Here is a 23,124-nt window from a genome sequence, read left to right on the forward strand (position 1 = left end):
ACATAGTAGTTGTAGAATACTTTCATGCAGAGTAATAATAATAAGTGCTTTGGTTCTTATTATGTACACAAATAAATAAACAGTGTTCTGCCCTGGAGGTGACTCAGCTGCCATGTTTACACAAAGTGCTCTTATTGTTGAGACGAAACTTGGCCTCTCTCTCTTCTGTCTGATATCGTCTCTGTAACTCTCTCTCTGTCTGTCTCCACCGCGCTCACACACTTTATTCCTCCTCTCTCTCTACATCCACACTGACGAAGCACAATCCAGATATCGGACACGCTGCAAATGGACTTAAAAACTAGATAAGGAAACATATAAGTGTGTCTCTGTTATGTCCAAGTGGCTGCCGGACGACGGTTGCAGTCTGCCGGTCTGCAGTATTAGATCATATTAGCTCGAGAGGCAGTTTGGGCGTGGTCGTCCCAGACGGTCTATAAAACGAGATAAATGTCCATTAAGAGCACGGCCGAGTTCACGAGGGCAGACTGCTGTGATGGTAGAAATGACACGCGTATCCTCGCTCTGAGCTCTGCAGCTGATTCAGTCCGTAATGTCAAAGCAGGATAATGACATTTGAAACGAAATTCAAAGCTTCTCTGAAGACTTTGGCCTTCAAAGAAACATGAGACAGGAGGAGGTCGAGGCAACAGATGCGATAAGCTGTGATGTGATACAATCATGGTTTTTCCTGTAGTGTACTAGACACATACTATAGAGAAGCTGCTATCCCAGCTAGCAATTTTTGGTTCTAACACATTTCAATGTGCAATGTTTTAGTAACTTTTTCGGCAGCAAATTTTCTTCGTTGCTCTTAAAGTTAGGGCAACATTCTCTCTATAAACATGAAAAAATGTTTAAAATGTTGTTTTTTTATTGTTAACATAAAATATGACGGCAGCGCATGTAGATGCAGCAGACTGTAGCTCCTCAATTCTTGCTACTTTTTTGCAATATTTTTCTATTTTTTCAACACGATTTCCTCTTCTGCTGAAGCACGACTTTTCTACAACAGAGAGGCTCTTATCAACATCGGGAAAAGTTGTGTGGGGTTTGGACTGAATGCAGCAGACCGCGAGGGGATCTCCACCGGTGGTCTGTGCCGAATGGCAAGTCAGACCACAGGGGAGAAACGAAACCGAAGGCACCAGACGATGACAGAGAGGAGAGCCGGTATCAGGGCGAGGCTCACCCGACTGGGACTGAGAGCTTTGTTTATAAATGACCAATAAATCTACCTTCTACCTTCTTATTCCACATTTAGGGGTCGACAGATTGTTGGCCTGGTTGATTACCGGGGCCGATATTTGGCATTTTGCCTCTTATCTGTATCTGCAATTTATTTACGTGATCACTGATAAAATTAATAATTACTAAGTGCAAAGAAAGTGTCACCCTGAGAGGAACTTTGACTTTGTCAAACCTCACAGAGCTATTTTTATTTATATTTTATTTAAATTCCTCTTGACTTTATTAAAAAAGTTGTTGGGATCTTGATGTGTTTGATGCAGCATTGGTATCGGCCCTGAAAAACCAATATCCATTACATTATATTTTCATTAAAAATTTTTTGCTTGCTGATTTAAATCAAAATTCTGCCAAATTAACTCTTTGAAATCTGAGAAAATTGGCTTGATTTAAAGTAGGCAATGAGCAATGACAGAAGAAATGACCCTAAACCTAACCCTAACCTGTTTGTAACTGGAGACAAATTGCATAAGGACCAATCAAGCAGAAGACAAGGTGAACTGTGAGGGTTAGTGTGTTATCACCATGGAGACAGATGAGGACAACTGAGGACGTTTCAGCACCACTTAAATTACCACCTTTTCACCCGTTCAACACATTCAGTCCCTCCTCTTTCACTCTATTATAATGAGAGCAGCAAAGAATTAGGTAAAATGTAATAATATTACAAAATGAATAATACAACAACAAACACATAAAAGAATATAAAATACAATACAGTATAAAATAAGTATCAAAGTATATATAATGAAACAGATACAGGTCAATCGCCACAGTATTAAACAGCCTGTAATGTAAATGTCACCCTGTTTGGATATCAATTAAATTAAATATAATTTAATTTTATGTATGTATGCATTTATTTATGTATCTATATTTTTGTCTATTTATTTACTCATTTATAACTGTCTGTCTGTCTGAGGTCAACTTCGGTCTCCTGCTGGCGCTCTGCCAGCTGTCTCCTTGGCAACGAGATACACGAGCCACAAATAGCAACTTGGAGCAAAGTATCCCTTCGCTGTTCGGGGCCATATCAAACCGCATCACCCCTCTCCACATGTGATATCCCTCCACAGCAACAGACAGATCTCACTGAGGAAATGGAGAACTTCCATTTTCTTTCATATTATTTGTTTACTGTTTGTATATTTATCACATAATGGCTATTTTAGATTTTAGTACGTGAATAATATGTGAAATTACAAACTAAAGCCTAGAATATAACATATGAAGCTATGATTTTAATAACTGATTAATCATTTAAGGGATTAATTAACCCTTTGAGACCTGAATGAACAATGGGAAAAAAAACACACTAGGCAACTTGACAAGAACTGTTTCAGAAATTGCAAGAAATTATTAGATTTTTTTTTAAGAAAATAGGGAAAAATGTAAAAAAAAAAAAAACAAACAAACAAAAAAAAAACCCAGATATTTATAATAATCATAATATATATTAAAATTATTTCACACAATTTATTATAATTCTAAGCACCTTTTTTTAAACTTATTATTTTTTTGTTTCTTTCTTTTTTTCCCATTTTTAGGTCATTTTCTTGTACTTCTTAAAATATTTAGATTATTTTTGGGTAATTTCTTCTGCAGTTGCTCACTGCCCTTTACCTTGGAGGATTTTCTTCTTTTATTTATTTTATTTTGATGGAAATTGAACAAATTCTGGGTCTGGACAATTAGTTGGCCCCCAAATAAACAATTTAAAGACATCACCTTTGGTCCCTGAGAACCCGTGATGGACATTTTTTGTTATTTTTACATAAATTCATTAGACAAAAAGATGTAATTTCTCTATTAAATACCTGAGCAGTGGTCTATTTATTGTCTATTTATTTTATCCTCGTTAGCTGTTACCAGGGAAACAGCATCTGAAGTTCATCCAAAGACTAATTTTCCCTTCACAGACTTTTTTAACTGGATAAAAATAAAATAGCAGAATTTAGTTTTTTCTTTTTTCTACTACACTGGAAATCATCTTGTGCGCTCTTGTGTGAGAGCCACAACTATTTTAACTGAATTTAATATTTAATCATAGTACCACACATTTTTGCTGTTTCCAGCCTCTAAAATGTTTTTTTTTTTTTTTTGTATTTGTCATAGATGATAGTAAACTGAATGTTTTTGAGTTTTGGACTGTTTGGGGTATTTTTGGGGCAAGTTAAAGCAATAGATCTATGTGTTAAAGACTCATGGAAGCAGAAAATGTCATATTTATTTCATGTTTTACACCCACAGCCTTTGATTTAATAAAATAGTGCAACTTTCATAACTTCTGGGTCTTCTCAGTCCCCTCATAACACGAGTACAAGTAGTATGTTTTTATTTTTAGCCTCGTAACAAGACGACATTACATTCAATAAATTTTTCAGGCTCAACAACACTGCAGAGGCCGCGGTGATCTCTCGGCGTAATGAGTAAACCCCAAAAAGCCTCCTTAAGGATCAAGTGAAATTACACTGCATTTGAAAAGCGTATTACGCTTTCATCTGGCCGTCTGTGGAGAGCAAATCCGAATATATCCACGCACACACTCGTCTTGAAGCTGCCGTCTAATCCATGTGGAATGATAACCCTCGCTGACATTATTAAAGGTTAATTAGACGTGAACTTTCCATTACAGATACTGATGGCTCGTCCTCATCCGTGTATTCACATACATACAGTACAGCATGTTTTTACGTACAGACTCAACAGGACGCGGACGCTTTCAGGACGGGGATCCTGACCCGTCCCTGGTGGGCATATGCAAATGACCCTGCCGATGACACCTTGGCAGGCTGTCATGGCAACACATCAAGTGGCAGGCGTGTGGCCGCTGGCAGGGGATGATGGGAGGGAGTGAGAGGATGGAGGGAAGAGGTAAAAATATAAGAGAGAGGAATGAGAAATGGGGGAGTGAGAGGAAAACGGAAGCACCAGTGATGAGAAAAAAGATAAAAGAGTCAGGAAATGGAGGTGAGCAGGGGGTGAAGGAGGAGAAAAAGCCGTTTTTACAGCAGGCTCCTGGGACTCCAGGTGTCAGGCATCTTTTTCTGTTTTTTAAGGACAGGTTTGATCTTTTTATAATGACCTGATCACCGAAGGCCCTTTATGTAATGCAAGAAATTATTATTCTCTCCAACAAATTGCATTTTAATAGGCTAAACACACGCACCATAATTGGTCATCTTTTTTATTTTATTTTTATTTATTTATTTTATTATATCTTATTTTGTGTTTTTTTTAATTTTTATTTATTTTTATTCTATTTTATTTTATTCGCATTGTGCATTTGTGTAGCAAAATAGCTTGAATATCAAAGTTTAAATCCCAAATTTAGGTTCCACCTGGCAGGAAATTTGACAGGCACATTTATCCCAATACCTAAAAAAACTAAAAAGAAGTCTCCATGACCTAAGTCAGTCATTTTGAATTTACTGTCCAATTTCAATGCACGTTTTGCCATTTACAGATTTCTGCGTTTTTCTAACTCATTACTGCATTATTAAGATAACCGCGATAATAAGTTATTAAAAGCTTGACTTTTTGTGAAATGAAAACAGGAAATGTTTTTAACTGAAAAATGTGAAAATTAAGTGTCCGTCATCATGTGCGATTCCTCTTTTCTTACATGGTTTTTAAGATATTTAAAAAGTTCAAATCAAATGAAAACCCGAGCAGACAAGAAGAAGGTCAAATTTCGACACAGATACCGCACTGACATTATATTATTAAAGGTTGTGTTAGTATTATGGTTTTTTCTAAATATAAACTCAGCTCAGAAAAGTGATGTTTGCACCTATTTGTGCTTGAACTGTGTAATGAAACCGATACTTTTAATGCACTCGTGTACTGTTTTTATGCTGATTTTACATGGTAGATATTAGTGTGTGTATACGTGTGTGCCTATGTGACGGAGACAAATGGGCCGAAACGGTAAAGAGAGAGAGTGAGTGTGTGTGTGTGTGTGTGTGTGTGTGTTTGGGGGGGGGGCATGCTTTCTCCTCTAATGGTTTCCTGTTTGTTAAGAGGATGTTATTCATACAGACTAAACAGGCAGACTGTGTGTGTTTGCTACCTGCACCCTGAGCTGCAGTGGTGTCGTAACATGACATGATTGATGATGGCACTATCAACTGCAAGCACACACACACACACACACACACAGACAGACAGACAGACAGACAGACACACAGACACACAGACACACACACACGCAGACACAGACAGACAGACAGACAGACACACACACACACACACACACAGACAGACACGCACGCACGCACGCACGCACGCACGCACGCACGCACACACGCACGCACACACACACGCAGACAATGATGACGTGCGTCTCAGTGTGTGTGAGGAACAGTCTGGGTATTTCCAGCAGGCGACCTGCCAGTACTCTCAATGTTCCCGTCCAGAAACCCCTCTGCCTTCTGCCTCTCCTCACATCGCTGCTGCACTCGTTCTTCTTCCTCTCTCACTTCATCATTCATCTTTCTTTCATCTGCCTTTAAGTGCATCGGGCAGTTAACCCTTACAGCACGACACTGATGCACAAATTACTTCAGTGACTCCATAGTGAGATCACACTTCCAGTTGACATCACACACACCACAGCGCTAAAAACATATCTGATGCAAATAGAAATTTAAAAAATCACAAAATAGGGCTGAAAAAATCCATGAAAATAAGTTTTTTGTTATCTATACATGTTATCACTGAGGCTCAGAGTGTCCTCTACTTTTTTTTAAAGGAATAGTTCTGTATTTTGTAAATTTTTTTGCATGTTTTCTTTCAGAAAATCAGATGAGAAAATGGTCCAAAAAGGTCTAGAAACAAGGACAAACAGCTAGCCTGAGTCTGTCCAGAGGTACAAAAAAATGAAAACAATTGAAACTTCAGTTTCAATTGTTTCAAGTTTTAGTACTGATTAAACAGTTTTGTTGCCTTTGAACGAGCCAGACTCGCTGTTTTCCTCCATTTACAGTCCTATTTAAGCTGAGCTGTCTGATTCAATCTCAAGACTGAGCTGTGATTAAGATTTTTAATATCAATCTCATCATCATCATCACTCATATCACGGCTGATTAAGGCATTTTTTATTATTATTATTTATTATTATTATTATTATTATTGTTTCACATCAGCTGTCACGCAGGTGTTTTTACTGGCGAAGGTTTCGTGCACCATCATTGACTCTACAACTCTGTCTCTGCTCCACTTTTCACGCCACCTGCCATGAAACACTGCACACCATAAATATCAGGACGCTGACAAAAAAAAAGTTATTTTACCTGTTCGTAACAGCTATCTGAAATTGAAAAAAAAAAAAGAGTTTTTAATGGGTAGATTTTTGATTTTTAATTTAATTTGAGGGTTTTAAGAGAAATTTTATTTTTGTCTTCCAAATGGACACCGCAAATTTTACAGTTTTAGAAGTTTTACAGTTAAATTTAAACAGTTTAAAATTGTAAAATTTATGGGTTGTTCTGTTTTCTGATTTTTTAACAGAATTATTCTGCCAGTTATTTCATTGTATTTCTCACTTTAGATTACTGTCGGTGTCTGTCAGTCCTCTCTACTTTAATAGAAGTAAATAAAAAAGCAGCTTCTCTGCAACTTAAAAAAAAAAAGCAGCATAGAAATACTGAGAGGTGATGGCGGATGTGGAAACAGAAAATGAGACAAAAAATGAGACAAAGGGAAATCTGAAAAGACAGAAATGAAAGACTAAAAATGAACTAAATGGTATAAACACATGCGGAAAAATGAGTCATTCAGGAGCGAGAGAAAGGGAAAGAAAAGCAAAAGAAAGAATGAATGATGATCGGTGACAAATATGAAGCTGAAGAGATGGATGTTTTCCCTGAAACGATTACATCACCTTCTGCACGCTCCTGTTGCCATGGCTACAGAGTCACATTAGCCTAATCATACTACCGTCTGGCACCTTCACTTAGCCTTTATCCGAGCTGCGTCCATGAACTCCAGGCTTTTAAATCAGTGTCAGCCTCTTCCTGTCCTTTCACTTGAATTAAAGGTCTTTTTTTGGGGTATTTTTGTATTTTTTCTCCTACAGGTCGATGCAAGACGGCTTTTAAGATATGATTTGAATGCACTTTGAGATTTAGTCTGTAGCAAATTAGTTCTGCTGGGCGAGCTTCATTACAGGAGTTTGGTGAGAGGCCAAAATTTTAATGCACACGACATTTCAGCAGATCTTTGTTCTATTTCCACAAAGCAGGGACTGTGCTTATGAACTGCACGACTCCCCAGTGTGTTATTTCCCATCGCTTATATTAAAATGCACGTTTAAACTGTTCACTTCAACAGGACATACTGAATACATAAGAGGCCCAGAAAATGGCAGCACAGTGCACCAAATTAAAGCCACTGAGCTGTCCAAAATCATATAATTCAACTGAAAATACGCATGCTAACATGACAGAGGACAGTCTTGAGTCATTGGGACAAATGATCCACTTTGGAGCACCAAGTAGAAATGATAATTATCATCGAGAAATTTTATTCAAAATGTGACATTTAAGCGACAGGTTATGAAATGCTGTCAAAGTACAAGCAACATGCTGCTATTAGCTTTCATTTAGAAAAAAAAAACATTTGGTTTTGTTTGAAATAAGCAAAGTTTTAAGGGTTTTTCAACAATTAATGGATTAAGGAAAGTGCTTCCAATTTGCAACTCAACTCTCTGGACTCTGAGTTACGATCAATATGTTCAGTACAACACATTAGATATTGTTAAAAAACTGTGGGATAGTTTTAACAATATCATATAATATTATAATAATAATAATAAATAATAAATAAATAAATCAAGTAATTAAAAAATAAATAATTCTAAAATCTACAACAATCACAGTTTGAAAGAAGGTCTGGCTGCACACGTGTACTCCTAAAACTTATTTTTTATATCCGTTTATAAAAAATAAGTTGCAATACTTTATTCAGGAACTGATGCACAACTATTTCCATTAGGATTTATAAACTTCTATCTTCTCTAATTAACAGAAAAGTCTCTATAAAACCAAAAAAGCGTACTTTTTTTGCTGCAGAAATACCTTTTTTTGTGTTTTCCTATCATTATCACATCACAAACCCCCCTCAGCTGCAGAGCTGTGCACTATATGATAAATGAATGTGAGTGGAGTTACAGCGCTGTACTGCTGGTGCACTGTGGGTACTGAACAGTGATCTATAGCTGACGCGCTGCCAGCTTTTCTGCACACCGCGGCTCCTTCTGAGACCGCCGCTGCTTACTCAGTCACTCCAGCATTAAGCTAATTCACCAGCTATCTGGAGATTCTTGCACATTTTACATTTCACCACAGTCGGTGACACAAAGTAATACTAGAGAAGCGTCCTCTCAGCAATAACCTCACTCAGCGACGGGATTTATTACATTTATACCTGCTTCACCTGCTCCACGCATCGAATAAAGATCCAGATTTAAGCTGCATGTTTGTTTTTAATATGCTGAAATGAGCCCTGGGAATAAACTATAAAAATGAGCACTAGCTCAATATGTTGTTCACCACTGCGCACAAAAACTCGCCTACCTGCCTCCACTGCAAGCTGACACAACTGCAACCACTGACTGTAAAACACCAAATTATATTCAGGCAATTATTGAGATTTATAGTGGACTCTGATACTGTGCACATAGCTCCTCCACTTGTATATGTGACTGTGATTAAAAACAAAAATCCTGGTATTAAACTTTGCGACGCTGTCAGCAGAAACTGTGTAGTGGTCCCCAGAAGTGAGAGAAAGTTTCAGCGAAAATATGCAAAAATGAGAAAAAGAAAATAGGAGAAATTCAGGGAGGCAACAAGTAAGAAGAAAAGAAAAAATAATATTAATTAAAAAAAAATAATATTCAGGCTAATGTGGCTGATAAACTGCTTTTGTAGTTGGGAGGATTAATTAATAAACATTTGACCTGAATGCATGAAGTCCTCCATTAAAACCCTTTTTCATAAAAAGTAAAGAGAGTTATGAAAATATCATGATTATAAGCCAAACAGTTGGTAAAAAAAGCAACAACTACAACCGTTTTTGTAGTTGTTTAAGCTGCAGTACTCGACTTGCCACATAGCTTAACTATTTGTCTGGCTCATACGATCTCAAACCAATAAAAATGATTGTTTCATATAAAACGCATGTATAGCAACACCTGAAAATCATGTTTGGCGATTGGCAGTTAATATTTAAAGTGCAGAAGACGTAAAACCTTAATTGTCTCATGTTATCTGATGTCCCACATGACCTGACTTCACCCTGATTACAAAAACAGCAGCCAGCCGATCGACATTAATCTGCAGAATAAAGGACGGAAAAAAGGAACTGAAAGATCTACGTCACAGTTACAAACGGATGTTGCACAGATACACTTTCTTGCTGAGGATTTAGGAGTTGACAAAAAGCAGCGATCTTTTAGGGAAAAAAGGTCTGCAGTCCTGGGTCTCAGTCAACTGCTGAGCCATGCAAACACAGCAATGTACATTTGGAAGTGAATCATCGAGTCCAGGCCAATAAGATGTACCATCTCACGTCTCTCTCTCTCTCTTCTCAGCACTTTATCATCTCTGATGAACTCCTCTTTGTCTCCGTGTGTGCGTGTGTGTGTGTGTGTGTGTGTGTGTGTGTGTGTGAGTGAGACAGACGGGGGGTAAAAGAGAGACCTGTACATTGAGTAAACCATGCTCACAGAGCTCCATCCTGTTCCTGTGAAGTGCGAGAACGAGAGCCAAGCGCAGCACTCTGCTCCACGGCTGCCTCAGCAAAAACACAATATGTTAGCTCGAGAGGACCTCGCTGCCAGCAACTCTCACCCCGAACAATATCGCCAGCTTCATTATACCGTGTGCTGCTTATTTGGCCACAGTATCCACCAGGACAATAAGTGCAGGAGGTGGTGAAAAATCACCGCATGATGAATTGGAAGAAAACGCGCTGAGTCTGCTCCTGCTTTGCTGTGTGTACTTTATCGTCGCCGCATCAGAATTGGTTGAATTTTTTTGTCCTCATCCTCAGGTTTTTTGGTTTTTTTTTGTCATGATCACGTTTTGTGCGTGGGCTTTTCTTCTGGGACTCAAGGACGCTCGGTCGGCTCAGCGGGCAGACGGCTAACTCTCACAGTGTAGAGGAGCGCTTCTTGAATTAAAGCTCTTGACCTTTTGATGTGTATTACTCCAGATACTGTAACCTTTTCCACACACAAGAGTCCTTCACTATTAAAATCAGCTTTTTGAAAAAAGGCACCTGGTATTTAGACTGAATGGCCATTTTGTTGCCGCTCTATTTTTACTATAAGACGCTGCCTTTTTCAGAATTTAAAGGCAACATGTGAGGATCCTTGCAGGTTATTTCTTCTATTATAATCCCAATATGGCAGAATTTTATCTCTACTTTATTAGGAAAAAATCAATACAGCGTTTAATATTGAGCCTCATGTAACAACTTTCTCTTATACTTCTGGTAAGAAAAAAAAAGAGAAGTCAAATCTGGATGCACTAAACTTCGTCAACCGTCCAAGTCTGCTCAGGTGAACTCACATATCAGCACAGGTAACAAACCCCCAAAACACCATAAAAGGGCAGGTTTTGTGCCATGTGCAAAGAGGAAGTGGCGTGAGATTGACATACTAAAGTAAGAGTTTAAGAAGATTTAAAACTCCAACACAAAACTGTTCACACTCCTTTCTGTATCCTGTGTTTAATTAAATAGTGTAAAAGAGAACTTTTCACTATTATCTTTAAAAAGAGTCACTGATCATCCACCTTCTTAATTGCAGCCTGACTTCCTGGGTCATCATCGTCATCATCGTCATCATCATCGTCGTCATCGTCATCATCATCATCGTCATCATCGTCATGGGTAAAGACACCCAAAGCAGTTACCCCCTTCTACTATTAGTGTTTACAGCATGCACTTACTACATTAATCACACCACGCGAGACATGTGCAATGACAAAACTCTGCACAAGATGTCTAAAAAATCAAAAATTCTCTCAATTTTAATGTAAATAAAAAATTAAAAAGTCTCCAGTAAACTGAATAAACTTCCCAGGTGTCTGCAGTGCCCCCTGCTGCTGCTGCTGCAGGTTTCCCCTGTTTTCACTCCAGCGGTAAATGACACCACGAGGTGTTACCTGAGTATAATATTGCTGAGTTTCTGAGCGAGCCAGCAGAATGTTAGAATGGGACGTCTCATCAGTTAATGTTACACGCCGCAGCCAACACTTCCTGCCTTCAGAGAGGAGCCTGCAATACGGCACCCGTACTACAACCTGGCCAAACTCTCTGAATGGCTCGTAACAGCGCCTGAGGAGTTATCGAGTTTCTCTGGCAAAGTCTGTCTCAACAGGAATGATGAACCGTGCAGGAGGGCAGCCAGCTCCACGCTCGCAAAACGCTGTGCGCCGGGCATTCCAGCCGGGGCCGCACCCCGGTGTAGAGTAACCTGTCTGACTCCACCCAGCACCGCCCGCGGGAGGGACAGGAAACTCGGTCCAAGGTGGAAATACTTCCCATCATAGAGCATCAACGAGAATATGGTTCAGCTGCACTCCTGCGGATGAGTCTCACTTTGTTTACAAACTTCAGGTGTATTTTCACGCAGTGATGTGCCGTCTGCTGTATGTGGACTGCTGCTGTTATACAAGCTCATATTAAAGAGGCAGCACCGCATTTCTTTACTTTTTCTGTCTTTCTTGATGTCTGTTACCTGCCATGATGTAAATAAACAGTCCTGCTAACTCTGGCATATTTACATTTGTATTTTATACTGATGTTCATTAATATGCTGTGCCTCTTTAAAATTAAATTAGTGGAATTAGTGGGGGAAAAAAACTGAATCTAAAGAGTGAAGAGACATGACGATTGCAGTTGCTTCCATATATGGAGGTAACTCAATGGCAATATTACTATAAGAAACACTTGAATTTTAACTTACGATTAAGTCCGTTATTGATAGAGTCAATGTTTCACACACAAGATATATTTTGGGTATAAGTATTACTTTTAAACTGAAAATAATTCCTGCTACGAGTGTATGATAGCGCTGAGAAAAAAAAAATCTATTTTTTTTTCAAAATTATTTTTAATACCTAAATCAATATAACTCAATTCCCATTTTTATTTTGGTAATCTCCACATAACCTGATGCCATATGTGTTTTTTCAAGAAAAACAAAATTTAGTGAATAACTGAAGTTTTTTTAATATAGCACCTTGACCAAGCAAGGTCACAAAATGCAAAAAAATGACAAAAATAAGACCCAAAATCACACTTTAGTGTATTTATCACTTTTCTATGCAGTGATGGTGTTTAAAACAGCAGTCAGAAAGACAGACATGTCATGTTTTTCAAAATGGATCTCATGATAAACAGTCTATAGAAGTGTATTTTTAGGCTTTTTTTCCATGGCCTAGTGTTAAAAAAGTAAATAAAAATTGCAATAAAATGCAATATCAAATCTCAATACGTAAAAATCGCAATAGGCATAAAACTGGCACCCAAGTATTGTGACAGTATGAAATCGTGAGATAAGTATACTGTTAAGCCCTTGCTGCACATAAACAGAGCTGAAAATAGTAAAAAAAAAAAAAATTATAATAATATATTAATGGTCACTTACACATAAAAAACAACCAATAAAGATAGTTTCTTTGCTTATAATGAAAGAAGTAAAACACCTGCACTGATCTGAAATAATAAAGCTTAATTTCAGCTCACAGCTTTGTCTATTTTCTTCCTCTGCACTTTGGATAAATCAGATTTGCGAGTGTGCTGAAGCTACCACTTCATGCCTATTGAAAGCATTGACAGTATTGACATTGGAGAGGGTGTGGGATGAAAATGACTGAACGTGGGCAGTCATGTTACATAAGCAAAAGTCCACTTCTCTGACTAAAACAGCACAAAAACACTGACACACACATGCATATATGTGCTGCTCACCTCCCTCGAACAGATGGGATGTTTTGTTGAAGTGTCATTATCGCAAACCAGAGGGACGGTAACTGTGGTTCACACGTCAAAAATAATATATCATGGCGATTATGACGTTATATTCTGGGTTTGGGGCACAAAACTGCTGTTAAAATAGAAGTTTTAATACATCAAGCTACATTTTTAAAAAGTATTTTGGCATTATGTTGCACTTCTTGGCACTAGTGGCGTCCTCTGTCACTGTCTTCCTGTCTCCCTCCTCGGTTACAAGACTCAACCAGACAGGGATTTGAGTTACAAAGTCATAACACACACACACACACACACACACACACGCATATTAAGAGCAGGGTGTGACGGCCCATATCAATTTGTTTTCATCCTCCCAGACTCAAGTTCATCCAGTTCAATCACTCTGAGTGTGTTTACGATGAAGTTCTCTTTAAGTTTCCAGTAAACTGACTGATGTTTGACGTCGAGCTGCTGTTTCTCTACCTGATGACTAACTACCACAGCTCCGAACTGGTTCTCACTTCCTCCCTCTCCCAGCGGGTCTCTGGTTGTCATAGTTACATCCATTAACACACCTGCTCAGCTCTCAGGTCCCCCATGTCTTTCTCTCTCTCTCTCTTTCACACACTTTGACCTAAAAACAAAACCGCTGGCATGTGATAACAGCTCTGGTGGACAGATGAGCACAAAAATATGACGGTAAATATGGAGGAAACTCAGTGTCATATTTTGCAAAGATGCAGCAAATTCTAAAACATGAATGCATTAAATACCTTCAAACTGGCAGCAGATCTATAAAATCAGCACAGTTTCAAGATTAGCGTCACCAATTCAGTATCTTACCAAATGTCTCCCTTTCTGTTCCTCAGTTATGATTTTGACAACCAAAATCTAATCAGTAAATCATTGAATCCAAGTGGCAATCATGCAGAATTCAAGCAAATTCCTTCAAGGTGTTCTTGAGATAACGCATTCATGGAAAACCCAAAAACATATCGCCTCCATCCAGGGCTTTTGCATGCACAGAAGAATAATAAAATGTTAACTTTATTCCATCAATGGAGCAGCACTTATTATTAAGAAAGCACTCAGAGATCACCGCCAAAGCTAAATATGTCGTTTTAATGATTGTATACAAAAAAAAGATGAGCGCACTTCATTTTAATAAAAGATAATGTTTCAAGAGTGACTAGCAACCCCCGTGACAAAATAACTGATTGTTGACTTTCAGCTTCACACTGGACACAAACACCAATGTTTTCGGTGTAAGGACTGTGCTTGTTAGACTCATCCATCTCTCCTCTTTCCCGCTCTAAGCAGACTTTTGCGCTCTTTATACAACATCAGGGTTTCCCTCACATTCATTTTTAATTATGGCGGCCAACCATGATTAAAACACGAGCTGCCATGCATTGATTTTATATTTTTGGAGCTGGGCCTTTCATTAGAAGTGCTGTTACAATATACATTCTGTTCGATTGCAGCACACTCCTGGAGCACAGAGCGACTCTGGGCACAGACAGAACAGCAGAACATCAGACAAGGTGAAAGTGAAACTGAAACATTCATTGTACTGGATCTTAAAGTTTGTTTTTACTTGAAGCAGCTGTCCCCCTCATCAATCGACCTGTTCTGATCAGCTCTGAATGGACTGACAGATCAGTTATCCACTGCGCAATGCACAAACTGCAGCTGAGGAAAAAGTGAAGTCACGGGGAGTTTTGCCTGCGCTGCATAAATGAAAAACAAAAACAAACCAGGCTGTAGATTTTGAGAATATTTTTCCTTTAAACAGTCATGAAATTAGTTACGTAAGTGCACTAAATTCCTGAATTACTCCCTTTTAAAAATATTAGCATTCACACCAAAATTCATGACCTAGCTTTCCACCAAATTTCAATTAATGATAAAAATTGAACAGCTTTTGGAATGGGACAAAAATCATAATGGCAGAGTTAGGCCTGGGCTGTATAAAGATATTATATCATATCATGACGTGAGACTACATATCGTCTTATATTGTTATATTGTAATATGAATTAATGGTGACTGCTCCAAAAACGCCTTGGAAGTGCATCTGTAAAAAAAAGCCAGGAGCGCCTATGGAGCGGGGCTGCATGGCAAAAAATGACATTGTCAAGCGGTGTGACTCTGCGCCATGAGCAGAAAAGTTAAAAATATTTTGACTTCTATGCACACCCAAAAATCAATAAACGCATGAGGAACACCCAACAGGCGTGCTGTACCGTATGGAAACAATGGTTTTGCTAGTGGCGACGCTTCTCTCGCAACGCGTCTCGATGTGATCAGCCCCTTAGTCATTAAATCTACATCACTAATGATTATTGATCAAAAATAGGATCGTATTCATATTTTTTTAAAAGCAACAATAGTCATTCCTACAATATTGTCACATAAAGAAGGAATTTGGAGATTTAAAAAATATTGAGATACATATCGCGTATCGACATATACCCTCAAAATATCACAATATAATTTTCAACCCATATCGCCTTAGCTGGAGTTCAAATCTACATTTTGTATTGTCTGTAGCACTGATGTAATTTCCTTTCACAATCATCATGTTAACAGTTTATTGGTTTTAGAAAAATCAAACTGTCTCGCTTAATAACCTCTCAGCTGAGACAACTGTAAATCTATCGACATGTGAGGCTTCATCTGAAACAGCACAGCATTTCTCTCAGTCAACATCCTCACTACCTGAAACACGCCCACATACAAGCGTTCGATTGTTCCTCTGTGCAGGATGTGATGGTTCTTGCTCGGTTACTCATGCTCACACTGCACGTTGTCATCCACATCAGAGCGACTGTTTTTACTGTGTGCCTAGCAACAGGTGGAGAGAGGAGGCGACACTTAAATCATCAAAAATCCTCTCTTCGTTCTTACTTTCCCTTCATCTGATCTCTGTATTTATCTTGTCTGCTCCTTCCTTTAATAGTCTCCTTTATCCCTCCATTTTCCTCCTCTTCCCTACCCATCTCTTCATCTGCCTCTTCCTTTTTTGTCTACTTTACTGCACTTTCTGCTTTTTCTGCCCTCTCTCTCCTCTTCTCTTTCTCTCCTCCCCGACTGTCTCTTCTCTGCACGATCACAGCGACACGACAGTCATCTCTCATCAGCCGAGACGCCGTTTCACAAACAGCATCATGAGGTTATCGTCCCTCTTCTCTCTTTTCTCTTTATCATTACATTCCCTCCTTCCTTCCTCCATCCTCTGACATTTCCTCCATCGTTTCCTCCCCACCCTCTCTGACTCCTCCTCTACTTTTCTGGTCCTTTCTCTCCAGCTCCCTCTTGTCCTCTCCGTGGCGCCCATTTTCATCCTTTAAACAGCCGACAAAATACATCATTACAGAAATGAACTCCGATAGCACCGTCCCTTTCAAAAGGACGCGGTGTTAATATTTAAAAAAAATCATCCACACTGTACTTTGTCTTCTTCGTGTGCTGCGAGAGCCGAAAGCACCTGTTACTCTAAATAAACAGAAGACTGTAGCGTGTGCGAGCAGGGAGACAATTAAGAACAGCTGACTAAACATAAGGCTGAATGTTATAGAATAAAGGTGCTGAGCGAGCAGCCTTTTTCACAGCAGTATCGGCTTTGCAGTGAAACGCACACACAATGTATACACAGGATATCAACGCAGAGAAACACACACCTACAGTTTCAGATATAAGAGGACAGCACTCCTCAAACAGCTGGGTATCAACTGAAATGTATTTGTGGTATACATTTGAACTGAAAGCTGCCACTGAATGTATCATCAGGATCTTGTTTATGTGTTCTCTGATAAAATAGTCAGAAATTTGACAGTTTTTGATCTGTGAGACACCTGAATTTAAAAAATGTTGCAGTTAAATTAACTAAGACATGGAAAAGGAAAACTCATAATTATCTTCTATCCACCAAAAAAAGGAACGTCCATGGTCTGGACCATCTCTGAAAATGTCAGCTAACACGTCACAATTCGAAGCTTTCAGAAAACACGACTTACAAGCAGGATGCCCTGAGGTGCGCCGGACTTTAAAGCTAATTTTTGTAGTGTTTCGAAATATAATTACACTGTCACGCGATACTCACTTTTTCACATGCATGGCGAAAGACACATCCAAAAGATTCATATTTTTATAGACTGTGAATTTTTTCGAGTATCACAAACTCCACAAAAATGACTTTCACTATAGGTTTTGATCCAGTCCAATCAATAACATTCGAAAAGTCCAGAGGAGCGACATGATTTAATTAATTTATCCCCACTGAAGTTAGCAGAAGTGCTAAACTGGAAGTTACTGGCTCAGCCGCACTTGACGACACTCAGCCGCTGTAGGTGCAGACGTAGATCAGCTGTGTCATTTTATACGCTGCACTCAGACCACTTTGGCTTCATGCACCACTGAGCGACTTTCAGGAGTGAACAGGGCCCCGTGTTCAACGCCGTATCCAGTTCTCTTAATGCATCCATGCAACAAGGGCGCATTCATACAGAACCCCAGGACTGAGTCATAAAACCCAGAAATGAGTTAGCATTTCAGCATCTCCAGTTCCCTCGTCTCAAAGTCAACAGGTTTTTTTAAAAGTCTTTTTTGACTGGAATCCTGAAATAAAGTCTGTGTTCAACACGAGCTGACGGGACATTTTGCTCTACGACATAAAACACATCAGTAAATACCCCACGTGTGAACTTTGAAGCTTTTATGTGTCTTTAGAAAGGCGGTTGCTAAGAAGTGGCTAAATGAGACTACAGAACATCATCACAGCTTTACAGCGTGGTAGTGGTGGTGACGCGGCCATAACATCATTTATTTTAGCCTAGCAATAGATTTTTACTTCTGGCAATTACATTTAGTCTTCAAAAATCCTCAAAGTGGTGTTAATTTGAGAACATTATCTTGCTGAAGGTTTGTTGACCACAGAGCCCATTTTCTGCAATATTCCAAAATCCAATGGAAAAATCCTGCAGGCTTTTTGGCGAGGGAACCAGGGAAGCCACGAAACCTCTAAACTTATTCTGACAAGGTAGGCTAATACTTTTCTCAAGACCAAACTATCCTAAAAAATCTTATCTTTAATCAAGTCTAGGAAATATTCCTCAATAATAATCACATTTCTAGATTAGTTTTCTAGTCAACAACACAAACATAAAATTCCCCTCACGCAGGCAGACGTCCAGCTAATGTAGAGCCATAAATCCTGATGTCTTTGCCAGAAAACCCACTTTAATCACTGAACGAGCCCTGAAGAGACATTTTCTGCATCATCATCATCACGACAAATTATTGCCATATTGGCTCATTCATGTTGCTGCAAGATGTTGCCGTGGATTCATCACAGCTGTAAGTGAAAAGATTTTAAGTCATTACAAAAACTGAATGATGACTTTATAGAGCAATATCTGTAAGATATTTTGTGTTTTTTCATCTCGGATTGTGACCTACCATCACCTCCTGTCCTACTTTTCTCCGTCACCTCCGTCATCTTTGACCGCTCTTTTCTACCTTTTCCGTCCATTTTTCTCTGCTCTCACTGAGCATACATCAACAACAGGTGCTTCATGCCCGCAATCCGACTCTGTGTCACAACAACAAGCATTCATGTTCAATTTAGGAGCAAAAGAGGTATAAATATTTTGGAATTTCAACATAAAATTGCTGGAAATAAAAATATAGCTCATGACAAACAAACACAAAGGAAGTATCCCAGCAGCATCACAAATCTCTGTGTCAGGTACATCACAACCATTATTATAGAAGCACTATATATTAAGAAATTAAAAATCGCCCTTTTATATTGAACAAAGCTGCTACACCCTGATAATGCTCCGTCACCAAAATGCCTGATAACAAAGGCTATCAACAAAAGAGCTGCTCTCCATCCACAAAAATCCACAAATATACAACTTCCAAAGGCAGCAAATTTTAAAATAACACATCAAAAACCCTCCTGAGATCAAAACAGAGAAAATATCAGAACTTTTGTGCAATAAATAAACCACAGCCTTCATTTCCTGTCTGAATCACTGTTCCCAGCAGCCACACCATGTTGTTTACAAGTCATTCTTTTACCTTCTTTCCTTTCTTCTTGCGATGAGCGGACTTCCCTGCAGCCTTGTCTTTAACCTCCTCGCTCATTTCAGCAGCTGTGAGAGTCCCAAAACAGCTGGCGAGCCCCAAAAAAAGAGGGTTTTCTTTGTTTTTCTTTCTTTAATCCAGCATGGATGAGCAGAGAAGAGTGGAGTGGCGGCCACTCTCAACGTGCACAGCGACCAACTCGCTCAGCTGCTCACACCCACTTTCACACACACATACACACACACACACACATTTTGTCCGCAAGGAGAGGAAGCCAACAAGGCTGCCCGGCTGAAGCGATGGAGAGACGCACCATGCTCCCCCTCTCTCTTTCTCTCTGTTATCTGATCACTTCACTTCTACCTGTCCGTGGCTGTGGTTTCCTCCCACACGCTCCACAAGTGCGAGCAGAGCAGCAGCAAGCTCCGGGGGCTCGAGTATTAATAGCAATCGATATCGGCAGTTTGTTTGTGTGTCTGCGTGCGTTTGTCTGAAGATAGAGAGCGAAAGAGAAGACGTTTTATCTCCAACAAGTTCAAACAGATGGAAAATTTTAGACATTTTTGGAAAAGCGAGATGCTCACTTGCAGCTGTTTGAGGGGTCAGGTTAAATATTGGTTTACAAAGTGGTGGAAGAGTTTTCTCAGGTATAAATAAAGCATTAAATTAAAGTACAAAAAGTAAAATTACTTACAGAATGGCCCATTTCGGAAATGTATATTATTAATAAATCATATTTGCTGATATACTAATGTACAAGCATCACATTTAACTGTTAAAGGTGAGGCATTTTTATATATTTTTTATGTTTTTCTGAGCACCTTAATATTATATTAACACATCATTATTTACTAGTCGATATACTTTGGATTAATAATATAGGGTGCAATGATTTGGATCAGTGTTTCAATTCAATTATCAATGATCCACTATCATCAGTGCAAAGAGAAAACATTGATACATACTATTACCTGTAAGCTATGCCTTTATTTTGAAAATCCCATGCCACAAATGGGTCATAATTTCTGTCAACGCAAACCTCCTTCCTTACTCCAGAAATATAGTGCAAATGTCCAAACGCCAAGCAGGTGATGACAAGCAAGAAAAAGACAATTAGGATTATTGACCAATAGTCTCATATCAGTCTCAGGCCCCTGAACGTAATTTCACTGAAACCGTATTGTGACAAACTGTGAGATATCAGTAAAGACTGTATCATTGTCATAAGAATCATTATAACGCTGCAGTGTAATTAGACTTTAGGTTTACATCCACACCAATAATCTAAGTCTGCTTAGATACTAAAGCTAAATAAATAAAAGTAAATGTAGTGAAGTAAAAGTACAATATTGGCCTCTAAAATGTATAACGTAGTATTAGTGGAAAATGTAAAATATTCAAGCGAAGTGCCTCAAAGTTGGCCACATTGGTCCGCACCACAACAACAGTGTGAGTTCACTTTCAGAGCGATTTGATTAACAATACAAACACTGACAGCTTATTAAAATCAGAATTCACTGGGCGTTATCGCTGGAGCGTCCAGTACCAGTGCCAGTACCCAACTGTACCTTTTTTTGTACTTTAATTTACTAATTTTTGAGCAGGCAACAGGGACAGCTTAGTAGACTAAGGCCTGTTTCACACAGCACGCGTCAGCAGTGCGTGAGCATCGCCGAACCAGGTGTTTTTTTTTTCAGCGCCCATGTTATTAAGCTAGAGCATTCACACTCCCCGCCTGAGCAGCATCTCAGCTGCGTGTCAGCAGCGGCACATCTAGAAAAACAGTGACTCACTGTTTTTTTTACGCATGCCACCTGTGTTTGTCAGCAGAAATAGATGATGATTGATTAATATATTGACTCTATACCGCTTTTTACTGCAGTTTAAAAGTCTCTGTCTGTCACAGAGATGATGAAATACAAAGACGTCTGTTTTACTCCAACTTCCCTGCTTCCGTTTCAAAATAAAAGCCCTCTGACAGCGTCTCTGTGGACAGAATCCCATAAGTTGCTGATACAAGGCATTTTATTTTGAAATATTTGCAGGACTGTGTTTTTGGCAATGCAATACTTTGCATGACTTCATAAATGACTGGAATTTGTGCTTATAAATGTGGAAATACAGTACCGCAGCAGGCAGCAAGACAGCAAGGCAGCAGCAACGCTGCAACAATGCTGCATGTGTGAAAGAGTGACAGAGCAGCCGCAGAGCTTCCCAGTTTCGCGGCGCTTCCTCCTCCTGACTGAAACTGAAGTCTGCGCCTCGCCTCAAAGCTTCGTGGCGAGCTCTCAGGCTTCAGGGAGCTTCAGCCTCTTTTTAAACCCGGCATTCTCACCCAGGTGTGTCTCAGGTATCATACTGGTGACTACGGATTGAAGTTTTCAGTAGAACTGGCTTGATTTGGTCGGTACCTTTAAAAGCACTGAGTTTAGTGCCCAAACTTGGCGCCGCTGTTTACAGAACGTCATTGTTTATCAATTGGATGGCCACATAGTTATTTTTGTGGATGTCCGTTTAGGGTTGAGGTTTGGCGTTCAGTTTTGATGAAGGTTAGGGGTTACTTTACTTTTTAATTCAGCCTCTAATCCAATCACAGTCAGAGAGTCTTTCAGGCAGAAAAGAGGGACGAGTCGATTTAAATGTTCCTGATGAATCACTGCAGAACCTCTCAGTCTGTGTGAACTAACCTGCCAGTCACACACATCTCCTCCTTTTACTCTCTCTCGCTTTCTGAGGAGGGCCTCGAGACACGTGAATATATGATTATTATTCGTCAGAAGAAAAAGCTGAAAAAGAAGCGATGGATTTCTGTTGGCCGAGCGCGATAAAAATGCCCCAACAGCCTGACGTTTACACGCCCCTCTGCCTCGTCCTTATCAATAATGAACAAAGAGAGGAAAACCCCTGGTGGCAGATCGATGGGGATTATCGCTCTTTGTGTGTTATTGTGTGTGTGTGTGTGTGTGTGTGTGTGTGCGTGTGTGTGTGTGTTGTGAGTGGATTATGCCAGTGTGAGCCAGTTTGCCCAGTACAATTATAACTATAACATCCATTAAGAAGCGCAGGCATTCAAGAGTTGTATTCCAGGCCATTCATTATTGTTATTGGGAAGGATGCGCACATACACACACACACACACACACACACACACACGCACACACTCAAACACCCAAGGTTTGTGTAACAGTCTATCTTTGTCTTGCACACAGCGAGCTGAAATAACCTCCAGTGTGTGTGCAGAGATATATTATTGTTTTACCTGAAGGTTAATTAGAGTAAATGTTGTTTTGTGTATTTCTTAGAGTCACTGTTCATGGAGAGAGACAAGCTCTTCAGGTTTTACTGAGACACTTCCTGTTTGGACTGAAGCATCTAGTCTGACATCTGGTGGCCAAAGCTCGCTACGACAACAACAACCCCCTAAAAAACTGACAAAAATAACTGGATTTTTATACAGAAATAAGAATTGTTTCCCCTCTGTACATTGTAACTACTGTATACTATTGTGAATATCATTTCATAAAAACTTCAAAATAAACTTTAAAAATTATGTTTAAGTTATCAATAAATAAATTAGCCTTACTTTAAAATACCTTTGATTGTAGAAGAAAAGCTAATATAAGAATATAACAAACTCTGTGTGTTATAAACAAAACTTTGTTTAAATGCCTTTAGCGAATGTTAATTAAAACTGAGACTTTCAGCATCATATGGAGCAAATTCCCTGCAACTTTTTTCTTTTATTAAGTGAAAATTTTCATTTTAAAAAATGAATAAATAAAACTAGCTCCCTGAGGT

At 39.1% G+C, this 23,124-nt stretch overlaps 1 protein-coding gene across 6 annotated transcripts in view; it reads right to left on the reverse strand.

The window, feature by feature from the left end:
- LOC121959378 (ankyrin-3-like) overlaps positions 1 to 23,124 on the reverse strand; it is a 178,954-nt gene that overhangs the window by 140,951 nt on the left and 14,879 nt on the right. For 5 of the 6 annotated variants that reach the window (XM_042508664.1, XM_042508663.1, XM_042508661.1 and 2 more), the window contains exon 1: positions 19,321 to 19,494. The exons of the other annotated variant lie outside the window; for it this stretch is intronic. In XM_042508664.1, coding sequence (XP_042364598.1) covers positions 19,321 to 19,386 — 66 coding nt within the window. In that variant the 5' untranslated portion in view covers positions 19,387 to 19,494. Of the gene's footprint in view, positions 1 to 19,320; positions 19,495 to 23,124 lie in introns of those variants that run through there. 6 annotated transcript variants of the gene reach the window in all.

This window comes from Plectropomus leopardus, chromosome 19 (assembly GCF_008729295.1).
Source record: "Plectropomus leopardus isolate mb chromosome 19, YSFRI_Pleo_2.0, whole genome shotgun sequence".
Lineage (NCBI taxonomy): Eukaryota > Metazoa > Chordata > Actinopteri > Perciformes > Serranidae > Plectropomus > Plectropomus leopardus.